Genomic DNA, 19,878 nt, shown 5'->3' with positions numbered 1-19,878 from the left:
ATCCGACGCTGGTCGTGTTCGCATGAAATTCCCCATTTTTAGAAAGTACGATTAATTGAATTTGAACTTTTCCAGTTAGCATTATTTACCAAATATATTTTTGAGAAGCTAAGCATTTATTGCTATTTTGAAAAACAGACGTTGGAAAAGAAGAATTGAAATAAAGTTTTTGCTGAATGTTGTAAACAAAAAAACTCTTCAGTTTGACGCCAAGTTGACGTGCAAAGCTTGGAACTACCTCAGAATATTCATCGTCTGTGCTTAGATTTCCATAGATTGAAGTAATTGTGGTTGAGATCTTTATTATGCGGAATACAAAATGAAAATTAGGGATTCAAATTCCGGCATAAAATAACTCTGGATTTATATTGTAGATCATATAATTAACAAGTTTCGAGTGGTCAGATTATGATTAGAGTAACTCAATTCTTGTCTACAATAGATGGTGCTTTTTTATTTACAAACCAACATAGAATAATCTTAGTCAGAAATCATAGTTGTCCACAGAGAGAGTTGGATCTTTTCCACCTGTTATATCAATCATGCACGTTTACTGGTATTCCGCTTTTCACGTCCATATTAAGTGTTCATATATGTTCAGCAATTCAAATAGCTGTGAACCACCAAGTGTACTCAGATGTCTAAAAATAAGTTGAAATTCTTATCCATGGATGTTTTGACTGTGTTATAGGTAATGAAATGAAACTCTTAGATATAGTAGTCAATTCTTATCATTTCTCATAATATTTTGCACTTTTATTACCAGCAATCTTTATGCTTATCATGAAGTAATTGTGTTTATTATCATTGACCTGCATCGATTGAGTAATAATCCCGTTTTTCGACTAGTTAACATTTAGCAACGGACACATAATAAGTAAACAGAATTGACGACTACATTTAAGAATTTCACTCCGGTGGCCGCCTAGCAATCATTGCAGGCATACCATAAGTTGAAAAATTGTTATAAACTGCTCATGAGTTTTATTCATATTTTACAACTTTCCATACATAGCCAATACTCAATTTCAGAGATTACCAAGACCGAGTGCTAGATTCAGTTAGAAATAAGACAATACCTTGCTTTTTATCATTCTCATGTCAATCGCCAATGTAACAGAATCCAAAATTCATCAATTTCACTCTCTAGAATCAAATTTTGGATGTGTTACTTTGGCCCAGTATGCGAATTAGTGTTTTGAAAACTCTTTTCACACGATAAATTCATTGCTCGCAAGTTTACCCGAAACTTATCCATACCCTAAAAACGCGTATCTTTAAGAAGTCATCATCAATATCTTTTTTCACGAAAACATTAACGGACTGAACTTTCGTTGAAATATATTTTAAGTACATAGTTCTTGAATATCATCATTGAACAGGGCGTTTGCAATTGCTCAAAATTAAAGTACTGAATTGATGTATTACTTCAATTGTAACTTATACCGATCATTGAATCCTTGCTATGCGTCAGCTTTCAATTATCTTTTCGTTTAAATCAGTTTTTACCAATCAGATTTGTGAATGCTGAAATAAATTTGTTAGTGTATGGCTTTATCTAAAAAGAATACCGCAATATGCCGACATGGAAGAATGAAGAGTGTACCTGGCTTTGCATCTATTCAGTAAGGGTTGCTTGGTTGTGTTTTAATTGATGCGAGAGACAATGCTACCAGTGAAAAATTAAGTGTTTCATAGATAAGATTAATCAGATTTGAAAGTTATTTAAATTGAATATGAATGCAGAACAGTGTAATTTGTTTAAATCTTGTTCATTTAAGATTATTATAAAATGCAGGCATAAAGGATTCAGATACCTAAGATCTGGCATAATTTATTCATTGTAAGAGTATTATCTTTACATGTATATTTTTTCTGATGCGAGTCTGGATCTATCCTCTACACATTCTACGATACTGTTGCGAATATAAATCAAGGTTTCGTGATATAATCAAACAAAAAACTTGTAGTCAACTTGCATGCAAGCTTGTTTTCACGGAAAGATGTAGAAGAGGATTTCTGAAATGCATATGTTGAATCAAAAGTTGATTTATTTTAAGGGTCAATTTATACTTGGATCAATATGTTATATATGAATTTAAATACACAAAAGCGTGAATGTGTTAGTATGCTCAATAGGAAAACTTTTACCCTAAAAACAAAATAAAAAAATAAAAAAATTTTTAAACTATAAAATGGAATTGCATAATAGTATAACAGCTTGCAGATTAACATTAAATTATATTTCATACAAAATTGAGAAATGAGAGAAAATTAGAAAAAAATGATGATAGTAATAATAAAAATTAATACACAAGAAACGTGATTTGTTAGGAAACAATTAAATTAAATTTAAAAATTACAAAAATGAATGAACTTATGACAAATAATGTTTGAATGAATGACAAAGGTTTACTCATTCATTCTTATCGCAGTGATATGAAAGAATCTTAGGTAACAAAAACCTTTCACATAGGTAAACTTGCTGTCATCTATTTTAGAGTATCAAATATACAAAAATCGCGTAATATAGTTATAGGTGGTTAAAAACTTTATCACTTCTCGTATGGTTCAAGTAAATTTCTGTACATACACATATTATACATATGCATATATTTCTTCACCCTTCAGGTATCCAATTTTTTTCTCGTAAGTGTATATTTACGATTTGAGAGAGATTGTATTTTTATTGCATAGAACGTGCCCTTCTTCGAATTGAATTTTGATTTACTTAATATTAACTAATATATAACGAGGAAACAGATTACCATAGATATAATATGTACAATTATGAAAGATTGTCTTTTAATTATGAATCAATATTTAAGGGTCAAATCAAAAATCCATTTAGTTATCTCAGTCATTCAACGAATGAATTATTTGTACATTTATTTTCTCCAGCACAAAATGTGTTCAATTTAAAATATTAAAAAAAAAAAAAATGCACTTTCTTACGGACCTTCATTGCTTTAAGCCATTTAACACAGTGCAACATATGTACAACTAAATGATCCTGTGTATTATTGTTATAGGTATATAAATTCTTATGCTGTACAACGCAAAATAACAAGAAAAAAAAAATTTTACATTTTAATATTAATCAAAATGTTGAGTAATACATTCGTCATCTGTGCTATGCATCACAAAAAACCGTGTATCATAATTTGCGTATGTACTGTGAGACATATTCAAAATACTGAGATTTTTTGTTGTCTTAATGTTGCTTTTATCTGATACGTCTTTACTATGCTGTCATTAAGATGGCTTAATAGCGTATTGTTTGTGGCTTCATATGCAGGTGATATATGGTGAGAAATAATTTGTAGAGATTACTTTATTATAATATCGACCAATCAACGATGTATTTGAAATTTTACTTGCCTCTAGTAATATTGAGCTTGTTTTATGATTAACTCTGATTTTATAATAAGTTAGCATCACATGCCTGATTGACCCAGACGTGCAATTTCTATTACATTTGCATCCACTCAGGCCAGACTCCATAGATACGCTTGCCACCAGATTAGCTAATATTAGTGTTTAATGTCTAAGAATCCATCCACACTAGTCTAATTATCAGGATGTTCAAATAATTTACATTTAATAAAATCAGGGCTATCAATTAGAAGAGTAATTATAGGCATGCAGCAGCACCCCCTCCCCACTGCACAATTATCGCACGTCAAAAAATTAACCCTGTGTTTCGAATCAAAAAAAGTAAGTATTTTCAGTAATTACTTACGAGAACCCTAGGTAGATCAATCACTGCGATTTTGATCTAGTTCATATACGTTGTAGTGCATCGAAAACTAGGAGACACATATATTTTTTATTTGCCAATAAACGGCTCAGAAGGGTGTAAACGACCTTGAAAGATGGGTAACCACCAGGGGTATTGCTTGATGAATTTAAATGTAACTAACGCTGAAATGTTTTATTAGTGAATAGAATCATTTCAGCATTGATTTCATTCAAATCCATCAAGCGCATCAAGAAATTACTCTGTTGGGTACCCATCTTTGGAGGTCATTTTCACCCCCAAAACCATTTTTTAACAGATGAAAAAATATAAATGTGTTAGTTTTCGTTGCACTATTAAATATATGAACTAGATCAAAGTTGGAGGGCTCAAACTACCTAGGGTTCCTTGTTAGTATAACAAATGATTTGTCATTTATTCAAGAGTCTTGAAAGTCGACAATCGATAAATCATGGTGTACTTTATTAAATCATACTTTATCAAAGTCTATCTGTTGAAATCTTAGGTTGCAAACACAATCAAATTTTTTGAGATTATAATGCAAATTACTCTCTTGAGTTTAACAGAAATAAATTGATTTGTGCTTCACTCAATAAATATCGTGGGATGCTCTGTATGTACATTAGATACGTGTGATGGTTCTTCTGAGCTTAGATCTTACGAAATTCTTTCCACACCGTTTGAAAATATCAACATTACTTACAATGAACAATTATTGAGTCAATCATATGAAAGGATTCCATTGCATTTCGCCTAGTTGCAAAAAGGAAAAGCTTCTAAAGACAATTTCATTGCGCTACTAATTCATAGCCCATTCCTGACCAATCGCATTTGTATTTGCATTTAATTTTTGTTTAGTTGCAAAGTGCATTATGTATGTGTTTTACAGGTAGATATCGCCATGTTGAAACTTGGCAACATATGAATAATTGTATACAAGGATCGTCATCGTTTGTGCATTTTCTTTACGTGAAATCAAATGGTAATACTTTATGTAACTGAGTATGTATGGATAAGACAGTTTCTAAAAAACACTTAGATTTGTAATTGATAATCGTGATGATGGTTATTATTATTACTACTATTATGATTGTGTAATGATAATGTAATGAAACAGAATTACGTCACTGATCCGTGATTATTGTTTGTTCTTAAATACGCAGTCTTTTTTCTGGTCAAATAAAACTAAATGTCATGATAATTATTGTAAGGAATACAAAAATAAATAACTATTAAAAACTAAATTTATTTTCAATACCAACCTTCGGTCTTTTAAAAACCATTTAATGTGGAAATTATGAAGTTTCTCAAGTTTAGGTATTCTCATTTGTGTTATTCAAAAAAGGATTAGATCCGAGGACAAAAATAAATTTGTATCTTACTAAATTTTGTTTTCACCTACATGAATAATAGTTACCTCGCTTCTTCAATAATATTACTTTAATCAATAATTAGGACTGTAATTTAATGTTTAGTTGTCAATCAATCAAGAGTAAGGTTTGCTAACAGAATATATTTAAGAAAATGATGATTGGTATTTTTGCAATGGCGCATAATATGAAAAATAGTCGATTATTACAAAAGTATTTGTATTACCTATATTTGTCATGACATTTAGTAGAAAAGATAACGTGGATTCACTTAGCAGTAAGGAATGTGTAGGATGTTTAAAAACATCACTAGATTTCAACTGTAATTCAAATGGACTAGATATTTATGTATAAAAACGAAATTAATTGCGAAATTTCAACCCGATTGATAAGTTGTGAGAGCAGTGAAAAAGAAAAAATAGTTAAATTTAAATATTTTCAACTGTTGATTTTGTTAGACGTTTCGTTTGTTCATTTAGATTAAAAAAAAATTTAAATGCCTACTGTGTAAGAATAAAAAAAAAAAAAAAAAAAAAATGCAAATAAAATAATATGCCGAAAGTTTTTTTTTAAGTAAATCATTACGGTGGTTTTTGCAGTCGAAATTGATCTGCCTGTCCTATTAATACCGCCGAAACGATGCATGTCGTAATGCAAACACAAAGATGATACTACTTAGTTGTAAAGCTACGCAATAAGTATTTTTTTTACAATGTCTATTACAATCACGCTTATCAAAATATGTAGGTATTTTGAGTAAAGAGTTCATTTGAATCCTACATAAGAGATTAATAATTCTTAAAACTATTAGAGCCATTTTATTGTCTGTAACAATTTAAAGGCAGAGCAAATGAAAGTTATCTCAGTGATTTACCGGTTTGAAACATGCTAATTAGGCATGATGTTTATTATAGGCACAAAAGGCACGTGTTACATACTTTCCATTTATACAATAAAAAATGTCCTTTGTCCAAGGAATGGCTGGATTATCTTTCAAAGTACAGACTAATCAATCTAAAATGCGCCATGGCACAAAATGAAGCAATCTTTTTGAATGGTCCTGTTGGTAGGGTCATTAAATAACTGTGTATTTGGAGTTTCTGTAACTATTATAACGACTGATAGCGTAAAAATCAATTTTTTCTGTTCTCACACTGAGAAGAGGTATTGTTTCGGTACAATTATTTCTTTTAAATTATATTGATCCCAAATCTTTAATGTTCAAGTGTAAAAAAAAAAAAAAAAACACTTGGCCACTACGGGCGGCAGTATAAAACACACCATCATTTTCACTGATATAAAAAATCAATGAGAATATAAAATGATTGAGTAACACTTTCTCCCTTAGCGCTACAAATTTTTACATGAAACAATAACTTTATTTACATCGTCTGGCATATTTAAACATTTATACAACTGCTACCACATTAATCGTAGGATGTTATCATACGATTACTTTTTCTTCATTTCCATATATTCTTTACCATAAATATCAAGCATATAGCACAATCAGTGAATTCTTTCTCTTCATAATATTAATTCTAAACTGAAATATGATTAATTTTATATAAATTATGGTAATTAATGAAAAAACAAATGCAACTTATCAATCATGATAGTGTCACATCATGGTTCAGTTTTTATATAACACCAGAAGATGAAGGCATTAGTGAGCGTCAGTGTACATACCTATAAAATAATGAAAATGCTATATTTTCACGTTTTCACTTCGATTGAGATCACAGATGCGTAATACGTAATTTCGTCATTACTTAATAGTAGAAAATTCTTTATAAGCAGTTAAGTATTGCTCTTTTGTCGAACTTGAAATGCGTCCAAGCTTTGGCACGGAATTGCAAGGACATATCAGTCGCGTGACTTTGCACTGGCGGTAAGATTTTACTACGATCGCCACCACTCGATGATAACGAAGTCGACTTCGAGTTCAATTGTGGGGTGTCATATGTATTTGGTAATTTACGAGCTGCATCCCCGAACAAAAGTGACTTTATATTTCCGTCTGATACTTTCACTTGCGTATTATGATACTCTTGAGAAAATATTTTATCGCCTGCAAAGAAAAAAGGTTAGCGTGAATATTACAGTAGTTTGACAAATGTCGTAAATGCCTACACAGTTTTATCCAAACAAATAGTAAAGCCTACCTGTCTTGTCAACTCTGAAACTCTGGGATTTTGAATTACCAGTGGAATAAAATTTATCGCCACGTTTACCAGGATTGGATACAGGGCGCATTGCTGTTTCTTCATAGAATTCGGTGTTCTGTGGGCTTCCGAACGTTTCTCTTTGAGCTTGAGGGCTGTCGATCAATTGCTTAGCAAGCATTGCAGGGGAATATTCTTCACCTGGTTCACCAAACAAATTACGCTTGAACGCACCTTTCATTGGCGTATTTCTTGGGTCATTGGTACTTCTTCGACTACGACCAGGTGATGTACTTGCTTGATGTGGGTTCTGAAAATTGGCAATCTTGATATTCAGTACAACTTCCGACAAGTGATTTGACATAAAATTCTTGTTCTCCAAATTATATCTGTTTCTGCATTTCAAACTATCTGTTTGTAAAAGCTTTGTAACTCTCGATCAATGTAAAATTTGGTAGGAAATTTTTACTTCTAAACAAATAATGGAACAAGATCAAATTTCAATCCTGGCTAAAATTGAATTTTCATTAATATTTACTTTCAGCGTGGGTCAAAATTCATGAGACCTGAAATTGAAAACTCATACGACTTCTATTTCGAGGTGCTTATCCATGTTAAAGAAAAGCAATAACCTGTGCAGATTGCGGAATCATTTGCTGCTGGTGTTTACTTTTGGAAATAGATTCAACATCTCCAAGGGATTTGTGTCTGTGCCTCCTAGTGGCAGTTACACCTTTCTCTCGTTGCTGCTTCTCTTGGACCCAGCGTTTCATGCGCCTGTAAAAAATTCCAGGTTTTCCAGCCAAAGATTATCCACTTCCCAGTGTAGTAAACCATACATTTTTAGCCTTCATACAACATGAATAATTCTTGTTCCTTTGCCCAAATTATGTTTTATCTATGCTCAATCGTTTCAACTGTTTATATTTCACATGACATTTGTTATACTGAGATATTTAATTACAAATTGGAAAAAAACTGAAAACTGTCTCTGTATTAACAAATATGGCAAGAATTCTGAGATCCTAACTGCAGGATGTAGGGTAGTACATATTTTTCCCAGGATAAAACTAAAAAAAAAAAAAAATGCTCACTTGACAAATGGGACAACCATGTAAAAGGCATTTGGTCCAAACGCCGTCTTCACTTTAGGCGTCATATCCTTTTTATTGTTCGGTAAATCAGTCAGGGCGAACCACTCAACATTCTTTATCTCCTTGCGCGTTTTAGGCTGGAACTTAGTGTCTTGTTGAACTCCTGATATAATGTAAAGTCTGACAAGTTGATCGTTTATCACAGACTCGATGTATTCATTTTTATCTATTAAATTTGATATATCAAATCCTGTCTCCTCTAAAACTTCCCTGACTGCACAGTGAGATGGATCTTCATCTGCGTTTACTTTTCCCTTGGGGAAACCCCAACTACTTTTAGCCCAGTAACTTTGAACCAGTAAAACTTTGGTCAGGTCTTCATTTAGTACTATAGCTCCATAAGTCGGTACGTTTTGCTTGTAATCTCTCCATTGGTCAATGACTGACTCTATGTGGGGGACATGCGATTTCAGGAATGGAATATGTTGGAAAATATGCGTTGCAAATTCTTTCATATTACATTGTTTCAGTTTTGGATTTTGTTCCGTGCAATAAAAGTCCAGATAAAACCAATGGGCCAATTCTATTTGAAAGCAAATTCTGACTAGGTCTTTCCTTTCTTCCTCCGGCACGTTGATGATGAATCGACTGAAAGATTAAAAATCCATTTCATCAGAGCCACGTCAAAACAAAAACTTGAAGTTGCTGATGCTTACTATTTTATAATAACATGCGAACCGGTATGTGATGAAAAGACAAAATGTACGTTTCAAAAATGTTGGTCAGGTAACAGTGTGAAAATATTTAGGAAATCTTATGGTTAAAATATAAACTTACTTCGGGTAATATAAAAAATATAACAAAATACTAACCTGCTAAGGTCGTCAAGAATGTCAAGAGGAATAGAGTGCTCTGCCATGTTGTTATATTGACTTACGTACTTATAAATATGATTAAGAAATCTGCGATTTTTCCCTCTTTTGAAACAGAAAAACCTTTCACCAAGATGTTGTTCACCAAATTTCAGCTGCAACTTTTTTTACTCCAGTTGGCTGGGTTTGTCCAATCTTAAATTATGTTTAAAATACTGTACAAAAATGAAAATTCCTTTCAAAATTCGGCCGCTTTGGATCAAGATGCGTGAGATAGTGCTGTAGATCACGCACGTAAACAATGAAAAAAGCTAAAATTACAGGTTAACCATTTCAAAAATGTTAGTCGGACCTGACCTAGCAGGTAACGTTTTATTCTTTTGGCACATGTCGGCCTTTCTCGTTGATCATTGCACATTAATACCTTCTTTACCTTGTTTATGTCACCTCAAAAAAGGAATATGATAACCTACAGCGGTCGACTTGACTGTCAGTGACTGCGTTGACAGTAACTGTTAGATATACATACTTATATGTATATTAATGAAACGACACGACCAAGGATGAGCGCAGGGGAATGAAAAAATGGCAGTGCCCTACACTTACCGACTCGAAGCTACGGGTCGGTAAATAGAAGTTACCGACGGAGCATAAAGATCCCGCACTCTCAGTTATTGAGTTCAGTTTCCTCTCTGTTTTAGTTCTGTTTAGTTCGTGATCTGACTATAAACTGCATATGTTGCTGGTTCGCACTTGCGCTTTTGTTTACAAAATTTGAATCTAATCGTCAGTGGGAAGGATAAAACGAATGTTTATCACTGTTCAGAATTATTCTAATTTATCGTTTGAAAAGGAAATAATTGCCAGAAGATTTGAAATCGTTATCCCTTAGTGGAGTATAATGATTATTTTGCTATAAATTAATTGACCAGTAGTACTAATTTTATTCGTAGATTTTGATGGAACCGCCTGCAGAATTTCTTTTTCCTTTTCCTGCTTATCAAATTCAAAAAGAGTTTATGAACCAGCTGTACATGTGCCTCGAGAATGGTAAACTAGGAATTTTTGAAAGTCCTACCGGAACAGGGAAATCTCTTTCAATTATTTGCGGGGCTGTTAAGTGGCTTCTAGACCATGAGAACTACAAGAAAAATGATTTGATGGATAAGATAGCAGTATTGAACATGAAATTAATTGAGATTGATAAAGAGAAAAGTACAGATTGGTTTAATATGCAGGTTGGTCAATTTGAAATACAAAAAGAAAAACAGATCCTTCAAAATAAATTGGATTTGATATTAAGATATGAGGAAAAAATGTCTAAAATAAAGCAAAAGATCATTGCCAATGGTGAAAAATCATACCAGAAAACAAAATTCGCCAGATCAGCGTCTACAAATTTAATTAAGGATAATGAAGACGAAAGAAATAATGACTCGTCTGATGACCATTTGATTTTGGAAGATTTTTCTGATTGTTCAGATGAATCGGACGATGAAAGTGATCGCTATGAGAGTACCAAAATATATTTCTGCTCCAGAACACATACACAGTTGTCTCAGTTCATTGGGGAATTAAAACGTAGCCCGTATACCGATTCCGTTCGTTTGATACCTTTAGCATCTAGAATGAGTTACTGCATAAACGACAGTGTTAAGAAGTTAAAACACCTCACTTTGGTAAATGAGAGGTGTTTGCAGTTACAGCGTAAAAAGACAACAGCTAAAGATGAAAGAAATGTTAAAAAATCCAAGGTCACCACAAGCTGCCCCTTTTTACCTGGCAATCAGGAATCTCTGAAGACTGAAATCTTGGGTAGTGTGAAAGATGTAGAAGATATAGTCCAGATAGCCAAGGAACTTGAAACTTGTGCTTACTATTCGTCACGGAATACAATAGAGGATGGTCATGTTATCGTCGTACCATACAACTCGATTTTACACAAAAGCACGCGCTCAAGCTTGGGAATTAATCTTAAGGGAAATGTTCTAATCATAGACGAAGCCCATAACTTGTTGGATGCTATAGAACGAATGCACAGCGCTGAAGTAAATGGGAGAAATCTTTTGCATTCTTTCAATCAATTGACTCAGTATCAAAACAGGTAAAATTTTCACATTTTCTCATGTATTTATTCTTTCCTATAGTTCAAAAAGAGATATTTAAATCCAGACCCAATATCGGGTGAGCTTCCGTTGTAAACTCTCTGAAACGTTTAGAAATTATTAATTTTGGCTGAAAAGCAAGTCACAAGCTTGGATTGTATGATTGCAATTATTGTCTTCAAGTGTATCAACTCCTGACTCTTTTATTTATAGATTTGAGTCTCGGCTTTCAGCAAAGAATCTTTTATTTGTAAATCAGTTGAGTTTTTGCCTGAAGAAATTGATCAAGTTTCTTGGTGGAACAAGTAAATCTGACCCAGAGGATGAAATTGCTGAGAAAGATTCACGATTATACACACTGGTAGAATTTGAAATCCTTGCTGAAATAGATACAATAAATTTATTTCAACTGATGGATTTTGTGAAGAATTCAAAACTGATATACAAACTCCAGAATTACATCGATAAAGCTGGGAGTACTGTAACCATTCATGAAACTAGAAAAAAAAAGACTGGAGTTTCAGGTTTTCTAAAGAGTCTTCAAGGGACAGATTTGGACGCTGAGGACAACCCTTCAAATGGGAATACAAAAACAATAGAAAATCAATCTAATTCTTTCATGGTTGTGATTAATTTTTTGGAATGCCTGAAGAACAATTCTTGTGACGGACGCATATTCTTACTTCCTGCATCAACGTTAGGTCAAGCTGCACTAAAGTTTGTTCTCCTGAATCCTGCAGCCCATTTTGCAGACATCGGTTTGTTCATATTCTGGAAATCAATAAAATAGTTACAGTAATTGAATTTGCTATTCTTTACATGGATAACCTGATATGTGAATACAAAAATATTTCCAAATGAATTTTGAATAGTTACAGACGCAAGAGCAGTTATTCTGGCTGGTGGAACAATGGAACCTATATCTGAGTTCAGGGATCAATTATTTGCTAGCGCTGGGGCTGATCCTGCGAGAATTCACATATTCTCTTGCGGACATGTAGTTCCAAAGGAAAATATTATGGCAAATGTATTGACCAGAGGACCCAGTGGAGTTGATCTGGAATTCAATTACCAAAATCGAGAAAACGTCAAACTTGTAAGTGAAATTTTTCTCTTATTGATAGTTGGATCAAATTGATACTATTACCTAAAAATTGAAAGTATGGAATTGTTAATATATAACGTTATACTATGAAAAAAAAAGGTGATCTCAAATTTTTTTACAGCTAGATGAGATCGGCCGCATTTTAGTCAATCTCTGTAACATTGTGCCAGGTGGAATCGTCGTCTTTTTACCATCTTACAAGTATGAAGTAACAGTCAACAAGCATCTCGAAGCAACGGGGATTTTGAAAAAGTTATCCATGAAGAAGCATATCTTTCGGGAGCCTAAACTTGCTTCAGAAGTAATCAATTGTTCTCAAACTAGTTGATTTATACATGTTGAATCATAAGCGATATCACAGGCACTTGAAAGTATGATTATCAATTAACAGTCTTGATGTCCGTGCTTGTTATAGGTGGAGAAGACACTCGAAGAATATACGAAATCCATTAAAAGTCCCCAGAGTCCGCAGAATGGGTCATTATTATTCAGCGTGATCGGTAGTAACATTTTTTCGCTGATTATATATTGACGTATAAGATGTTTTTTTCAAAAATATGCCTAAATCTATGGATATCGAGATATTGTAATTGTTTTTTTTTTTTACATTTTGATTGTTATTTTTCTTAGGAGGCAAATTAAGTGAAGGACTCAACTTTTCGGACAACTTGGGACGTTGTATCATTGTGATTGGCATGCCGTATCCAAATATAAAATCGCCGGAGCTGAAGGAAAAGATCAAGTTCTTGAATGAGAATACGGTATGATGCTCAAATAAACTATAGCTATATTGAATTTTGTTTGCATGAAAAGAATTTATGAATATTTACCAGCATATTTGATGATTTGCTTTCTTTTAATATTCATATTTCTGGTTAATCCTCTTTATAATAACTTAGATTTTTAGTCTACATAAGCATGACTTTGTTTCAGGCACCAAATGCTGGAAATATATTTTACGAAAATCTGTGCATGAAAGCCGTAAATCAGTGCATTGGGAGAGCTATACGTCACGTGAAGGATTATGCAACCGTCGTTTTACTTGATAAACGGTACACGCATAAATCGAAGTCATTGCCCAAATGGATACAGAATTCATTATTTGTCACTGATTCATTTGGCATAACTGTCCGCAGTATGGCAAAATTTTTTGCTGACAAAAGAAAAAAAGATGTTTCATCTGTATAGATGACAATTAGTATTCTTGTGGTAAAGCTCTCTAAGAATATCATACGAAAGTTCCTGAATGATAGATCTATCACCAATGGTTGAATGATATTTTAGATACCTTCCTAAATTATTCGTTAAAAAAATATCAACTCCATTTTTATTCAATGATCGCTTTTATTCAAGCTTATTTGCAAGAATTTTAAAAAATGTATACGTTTTAACTTCCATAGCGGCCACGTGGAGCGCTAAATTGAGCGCGCTGCTCGAAGTTTGAAATATTACACAAAACTGGTTCTCCCACTACAATGTTCTAGAGATTATCTTACGAAGTTCACCCATGTCGTATTCTCGAGGTCTAAGCGGATCCCAGTAGATCTCTGTATTCGGTAGACTCGCTCCTTAATAGATACAAAGATTAATATTGAAATCGTAATCACGAAGTGTAAATAACTTTTCCCTATCTTACAATTGTTTTCTAACATACAAGAGCTGTTAAATGCATAAATAATTAACGTTTAATCCTACAAAGTTACTCCAAAAGTAATTTGTTCCAACTAAAAAAGATAGCCAGTATTATACGGTATTCGTACTCAATATTTTTAAATATATGTGTATAATTATAATGTAAAAAGTAAACCTTATGAAAGCAAAAATGATTTAAATTGAATAAACAATTGATTGAGTAATTTTAAGCTGTAATTTAAGTTGTTTCAATTCTGTTAACAAAATCGGACTGATACAAATGATTCAAGACGGAAGATGAGTGGATATAATTCTTTAGTAGATTGTCAAAATCGAGGTGAAAAATATAGCTTAAGACCACGCATTGGAGATCGTACCAAATTGAAAATTGAACCAGGTAAAGGGGAGTATGTATCGGCCAGTACGAATAACTCCTCCAGCTTTCAAACTAGTAAAATAAACATCAAGGATAATGCTAAACAAAAACCAGCATTGTTGAGTAAGTACAGAAGAAAAACAGCAAACGCTAGAGAACGTTCAAGAATGCGTGAAATCAATTTGGCGTTTGAAACATTAAGGAAGGCCGTACCGTCTTACGTGCCTCAATTATTTTGTCCAGTAAGTGTAGCTTGCTTTAAATTCATATTTTTGCACCGAAAATTTTGGGGATTTTAATCGATGTGTATTAACGCAGGGGTCCGAATTCTATTTTATTCGTACTTGACCCAGAACAAACGATATTAGATCTCTGATTAAATTCAAATTTTTTATATGACAAAAAGTGCAGTCATTGAATTCGGCAAGTGGACCTTAATCGTCTTGCACAATATTGTAACGAAATCTAAATTTATGTACAAAACTTACGCAGCTATTTACTTTGTCTGTATAGAATTTTCTTTGTACATTACCGGGAATTTTCATGTTACTTTGTTACGCTTTTCTACATTTCCCGGTATAATATGAGAATATGTTATCTATTAATTTAATTTTTATGCAGAGTCAAATTGCTATTATTACTTTCATAAATAATGAAAATAGTTTTGATTTTTTTATTCGTAGCATTAACGATATTTTCGATTACATCCATTAAAATCCCTCGTTCGATAATGTAATATGCTTACATCCTCGATCTTTGGAAGCTTCAAAATAGCTATTTCTATTTTATTCAGTTGAAGAGCTGTAGTCATTTTTATAGGGAGACGGATCTAATGAAAAGTTGACAAAAATTACGACGCTGCGTCTAGCTATGAAGTACATAACAAGGCTTACTGAATTATTACACAACGATGAATCCTACATCACTGACGAATGTGCTGAACTTATGGAGCAGCATCCAATCGTTTTTCGTGACACTGACACATGCACTCTCACTGCATTGAATTATACATCTACTTATGATGTTCTTACCTCCCCAAAATATCTCAATGTAAGATAAATTATGTTTCTAACTATAATTAATGGATTAAAGATTATTAGTATTTTTCATTAATTAATTTAATTACACAACTTTTGTATGAATCAGCGTATTGTTTGAATGAATCTGATACTATTAACGAACTCGATGTTATTCAAAAAAATTTTCACGAAATATCACACCCCGCGCTGTACTGTGACTTCTCACATATTTTAAATAACAATCGTGTGAGTGAACTAGGTCTAAACTGATGACATTATTCATTACAGGATGGTGGTAGTGACGGAGAAAGTTTGCATTCAGGATCGGTGACAATAGATAACATATTTGAAAGCTCCACCGCGACTTTGGTGCCGGATGTGAATTTTGACTTTACAGAAAGTTTTTTCAATCCAGAGCTGGGTTAGGTCATTAAAAACTTCAGTAATTATGTACACGAAAATGAAAATGCAATACAAACGAGTAAAAGATATAGTCAGCACATGATGCGATATATATTATCAACTATTATTACAATTAATGAAAAAAAAATCTGCGTGTTTCAGAGTGATAAGTAAATACTTGAACTTGAACCAGTTACGCAATTAGGGAGATACTTTATTCTGATGAAATTATTTGAATGATACGAAAATCTCATGCTGATATAAGAGTACAACATAATTATAATATTGCTCCAAGATTAACAAAACTGCAATAAATAATATTTGTAATTGAAGACAGAGACTGTCATTGCCAGTTGATATTTTAAAACACTAACCGAATAAAGCAAGTATTTTATACACATATGTGTAAGTATGTAAATTTACACCAATGCATTTATATGTACATCACACATACAAACCTGTCGCGCCAATTCGCCCACACAAACCAGTTTTACCTCTGCACTTTATACTTCTTAATACTGGATATATAAAAGAGCATGATATTATCATGCTTAAACATTTTTCAACACTCTGTAAATTATTCTAATATTTTTATTAGTTAATCACTATAGTAGTGTAGTAAATTTTCTACACATACTTATTTCGTTTCTTGTTTTCTAATACATGTGTGTGTGTGTGTTTGTGTGTGTATGTGTGTATTTATTTTCGAATCAGAAGCATGAAACTCTGCAAAATAAGAGTTGAATAAATAAAGTGTATAAATGTGAATCTGAAAATATTTATTGCAATTTCATTTTTACAAAAGACGTTAAGCAATACAGAAAACAATTCAATAAAGAAATCTCTTCATAAATATCATCAGTATAGTACACTGATGGTCACTGTAGGTAAATTTTTAGTAGAGGTATGACTCTCAGAATTTAAGATTGTTAGCAAATTTATAGATTTGGTAAGTATTGTAGATTTATTTGTAGCGATTAAAATTATGATTGTTTTATTAATACAAGAGGTACGGTATAGCTAATTGAAAAGTAATTATACAATTAACAGCTTTAATTAACTAATGTATGTAAATAACCATTTTATAGTCTGGCTATAATATTAAAACTAGTTGTTTAGTCTAAGACCATACAGTATTATTTCTTCAAATGAAAAATACCCCACGTAGGATAGACACGTATAGTGCTAACTGAAGTGAATGGGCATACATAGTGCTCAATCTATCTCCATAAAAGGTATGTGGGACACCGTCTTGTATTGCGGATAAACTCCTGTAGATGACATATTATACTTTAATTACATAAGATCAAGCTATATTAATCAGAAAGTCAATACAATCGCCCGCAGTGATACACAAATACTAGTAATTCGCATATACCTTATACATGTATACAGCTAATTATGCATACAAGTTCGAAATAGATCATCGCTCTCTCAACTTAAACGTTGAAAACCTTTTTTTCATAAAGAATAAGTGAATTATAAAAGTGAGAGGAGGTAATAAATAAAAAAGAACTGAATTTTTAAAATATCCCCAGAAATTAAAAATTATTGGCAATAATCACAAATCGTAAGAAATTTCAATTCTGCTGAAACTGTTTCTTCATTCACGAAATAAAACGTAACAACAATAACAACTTAAAAAATACAGACTACCTGTTGAATCTCTTCCGTTGTAATTATCAAGTGATTTGCAAACCATTACAACGAATTGACCGACGTAAGTACATTCGAAATTCTAATTGAAATCACAATTCATATTTGTCAGTGCCAAAAAAATGACATCATATATCTTTAACATTTTACACGTACTTTCTATTCATTGAAATGATACTTTTATTATGTATTCATCTGGTCATTGTCTCTAATCCCATGCTCTAATACAGAAACTTCGGCCTCCCAACTTTATATTAGATGGAATTCACTCATTTACATCCCTACCAGGTTTAACACTAAACCTACGGATGATTTATGTGTATCTATTTTCACCGTGATCACAGGCGGTAAAAATACAAGCTACATATATTTTTCACATTGTGTTTTATTGTATTTATATTTTCAGAGGGGATCAACCTACTATAGAGCGCAAAATTTTAGCTGATCACTAGGAATTAATTTTAATGAAACTAAAACACGTATGAATTTACAACTTTTATAACATGTTAAGGGCGTAACTGTAGAGCTTAGATTAGCTCTGGCTGTAAGTATCTGAAATAGATTAAAGAAATTTTTTTTATAACTCAACAACACATCGTCGTCGGTTTATAATACAAACAAAAAAAAAGCGTAAGAAGTTTGAAAATTGTTGAAATGACACAGCTTGGAATAAAAACGCATATTTATCCGCGCAAATTTTTACTCTTTTCTCGATTAAATGAATGGTTTATTTGACGAAATTTTATCAAAGTTGGGGTTTGTCAAGAAGAAAATATAGGACTCTGAAATACTATAAAATTTCAAGAAGATCCTGTGAATAGTTTTTCTACTATGTTGCAATTGTTACACTCCAATTCAGAAATACCAGTTTCGCGAAAAATGCTTTTGAAGGAACCGAAGCGCAGCAGGTGGCAGAGTCACATGTTATACGTAGCAAATTTTAAACGAAAGTTCACGAACGATCATTTGATGGGTTGTGGTAGATTGAGTGTTAATTATTTGTGGATCATTATGTATACGTAATTACAGTTTGTCGAATCACGATCAGTTTATAACTATAGAGTGTAGTTCGACACGCTTGAGAAATAAATCTGAAAATCTAAAAGAACTTAGAATTTCTTGTCTCGAGACTTATAAGCAGATATATGACAATTCGAAACATCACGAAAAATCTCAATATCCTGAAATTGAACCTGCGCAAATGCTATCTATATTGAATTACTACCTAAAATACAAGTTGATTTTCAGTTTTTACGGAAAGAATTGCCGAAAAGGAATAAACAGACATGAATGTCTTTCAATTATTATTTAGAGATTGAATCAGATTCGAATTATGTTGCAATTTGGAAAGAACGAAACCCAAATAAATATAGTCAGGGGTGGTAAAATGAATAGAAAAAAAAAAAAAAAAAAATGGTGACATATTTGAGTACCGGGTTTGAACGGCTTGCCTACTTTAATATAATTTTCAATCATTGCCTCATCCGGATAAAGACCATTAATCTGGCTGAACCACTTTCTACATAAGTATATTATATCTTCTATTGTAGCTGAGCTTGGCTAATATACATACTACGTACAAATATCTGTAGCTCAGCCGTTTGATTGTCTATGCAGTAATAAAAATGGGAGAATTAATAATTGCTGTGTACAATTGTCAGTCATTAGCCTTGTCAGAATCTTTTTCTAATTTTGAACCACGATTTTAAACAGTACTTCGAACATGATCGATCTCGAAATCGATATCAAATTACCCTACAGCCATCATCCACTAACTTGTGGCTGCAAGAAAGTAAACTACATGTTAGTTTTCAAAGAGTCTTGGCTACGTCACGTCTAGAGCGCGCTACTTTTCAATATCACTCTAGATCACTCTTGAAACCACGATCTTAGGCTGGAATCAGCAGCATTTCCCACCATCCAAGGATTCTGATTTGTTGACTAACCTACCCTAACCTTAGTGAACCAATCAAAATGTTTGGATGGTGGGAAATGCTGTTGCTACTGCTACTTTTTCCTGCACATGAAACTCCAGCTATGCGCTACATTTTCACGTGCAGCAATTAGTTGGATGTACCACGCTCCAATTAGTCAATTAATCAAAATGAAATTTGCGTTCATTTCCAATCGCGTTCCGAAATTAGCTCCCAATGCTATCACCCATCTTCTATCTCTTTTGCGCTGGCGAGTTTGTGACTAGCTCCGTCTCGGTCCTAGGGAGTTTTTAGCGCTGCCAGCTAGTGTCGAAACGCACTCAATGCAAGACCGTGCTTGAAACACTTTTGGAATATTTGATTGGTTAGGATCCCGTTAGGATGGTTA

At 32.8% G+C, this 19,878-nt stretch overlaps 3 protein-coding genes across 4 annotated transcripts; 2 read left to right on the top strand and 1 right to left on the bottom strand.

Annotated features, from left to right (window-relative positions):
* Window positions 1-5,567: 5,567 nt before the first annotated feature.
* LOC124413509 (m7GpppN-mRNA hydrolase) lies at window positions 5,568-9,763 on the bottom strand. Its single transcript, XM_046894136.1, has 5 exons — window positions 9,262-9,763; window positions 8,390-9,037; window positions 7,928-8,072; window positions 7,296-7,605; window positions 5,568-7,201 (listed from the first exon to the last, which is right to left on the bottom strand). Exons 1-5 carry the CDS (start codon window positions 9,306-9,308, stop codon window positions 6,921-6,923), a joined length of 1,431 nt encoding a protein of 476 aa, XP_046750092.1. The 5' UTR covers window positions 9,309-9,763; the 3' UTR covers window positions 5,568-6,920.
* A 223-nt stretch (window positions 9,764-9,986) lies between these two features.
* On the top strand, window positions 9,987-13,659 carry LOC124413506 (ATP-dependent DNA helicase DDX11). The gene is made up of 7 exons (XM_046894133.1): window positions 9,987-11,365; window positions 11,580-12,124; window positions 12,239-12,462; window positions 12,593-12,772; window positions 12,887-12,971; window positions 13,102-13,232; window positions 13,405-13,659. The coding sequence occupies exons 1-7, from the start codon at window positions 10,221-10,223 to the stop codon at window positions 13,657-13,659; spliced, it is 2,565 nt and encodes an 854-aa protein (XP_046750089.1). The 5' UTR covers window positions 9,987-10,220.
* A 699-nt stretch (window positions 13,660-14,358) lies between these two features.
* LOC124413511 (helix-loop-helix protein delilah-like) lies at window positions 14,359-16,225 on the top strand. Of its 2 annotated transcripts, none has more exons than XM_046894139.1 (3): window positions 14,359-14,721; window positions 15,299-15,529; window positions 15,787-16,225. In XM_046894139.1, the coding sequence occupies exons 1-3, from the start codon at window positions 14,401-14,403 to the stop codon at window positions 15,922-15,924; spliced, it is 690 nt and encodes a 229-aa protein (XP_046750095.1). In that variant the 5' UTR covers window positions 14,359-14,400; the 3' UTR covers window positions 15,925-16,225. The 2 variants fall into 2 exon arrangements, with proteins under 2 accessions (XP_046750095.1, XP_046750096.1); XM_046894140.1 differs by having other exon boundaries at window positions 15,299-15,515; window positions 15,787-15,896.
* The last annotated feature ends 3,653 nt before the right edge of the window (window positions 16,226-19,878 follow it).

This window comes from Diprion similis, chromosome 12, assembly GCF_021155765.1.
Source record: "Diprion similis isolate iyDipSimi1 chromosome 12, iyDipSimi1.1, whole genome shotgun sequence".
Taxonomy (NCBI): Eukaryota; Metazoa; Arthropoda; class Insecta; order Hymenoptera; family Diprionidae; genus Diprion; species Diprion similis.
The sequence above is the reverse complement of the archived record's forward strand: the minus strand, read 5'-3'. Positions and strand labels throughout refer to the sequence as shown.

What these genes read in the sequence shown, in the direction of transcription:
- LOC124413509 (XM_046894136.1), bottom strand. Translation starts at nt 9,308, where the DNA reads ATGGCAGAGCACTCTATTCCTCTTGACATTCTTGACGACCTTAGCAG. An exon ending in ATGGTTGTCCCATTTGTCAA is followed by an intron (nt 8,073 to 8,389) that starts GTGAGCATTTTT and finishes AATTTTTTACAG; the next exon opens with GCGCATGAAACGCTGGGTCC. An exon ending in TGATTCCGCAATCTGCACAG is followed by an intron (nt 7,606 to 7,927) that starts GTTATTGCTTTT and finishes GCCAATTTTCAG; the next exon opens with AACCCACATCAAGCAAGTAC.
- LOC124413506 (XM_046894133.1), top strand. Translation starts at nt 10,221, where the DNA reads ATGGAACCGCCTGCAGAATTTCTTTTTCCTTTTCCTGCTTATCAAATT. An exon ending in TTGACTCAGTATCAAAACAG is followed by an intron (nt 11,366 to 11,579) that starts GTAAAATTTTCA and finishes TTTTATTTATAG; the next exon opens with ATTTGAGTCTCGGCTTTCAG. An exon ending in AGTTCTTGAATGAGAATACG is followed by an intron (nt 13,233 to 13,404) that starts GTATGATGCTCA and finishes ACTTTGTTTCAG; the next exon opens with GCACCAAATGCTGGAAATAT.
- LOC124413511 (XM_046894139.1), top strand. Translation starts at nt 14,401, where the DNA reads ATGAGTGGATATAATTCTTTAGTAGATTGTCAAAATCGAGGTGAAAAA. An exon ending in TGCCTCAATTATTTTGTCCA is followed by an intron (nt 14,722 to 15,298) that starts GTAAGTGTAGCT and finishes TCATTTTTATAG; the next exon opens with GGAGACGGATCTAATGAAAA. An exon ending in CCTCCCCAAAATATCTCAAT is followed by an intron (nt 15,530 to 15,786) that starts GTAAGATAAATT and finishes TATTCATTACAG; the next exon opens with GATGGTGGTAGTGACGGAGA.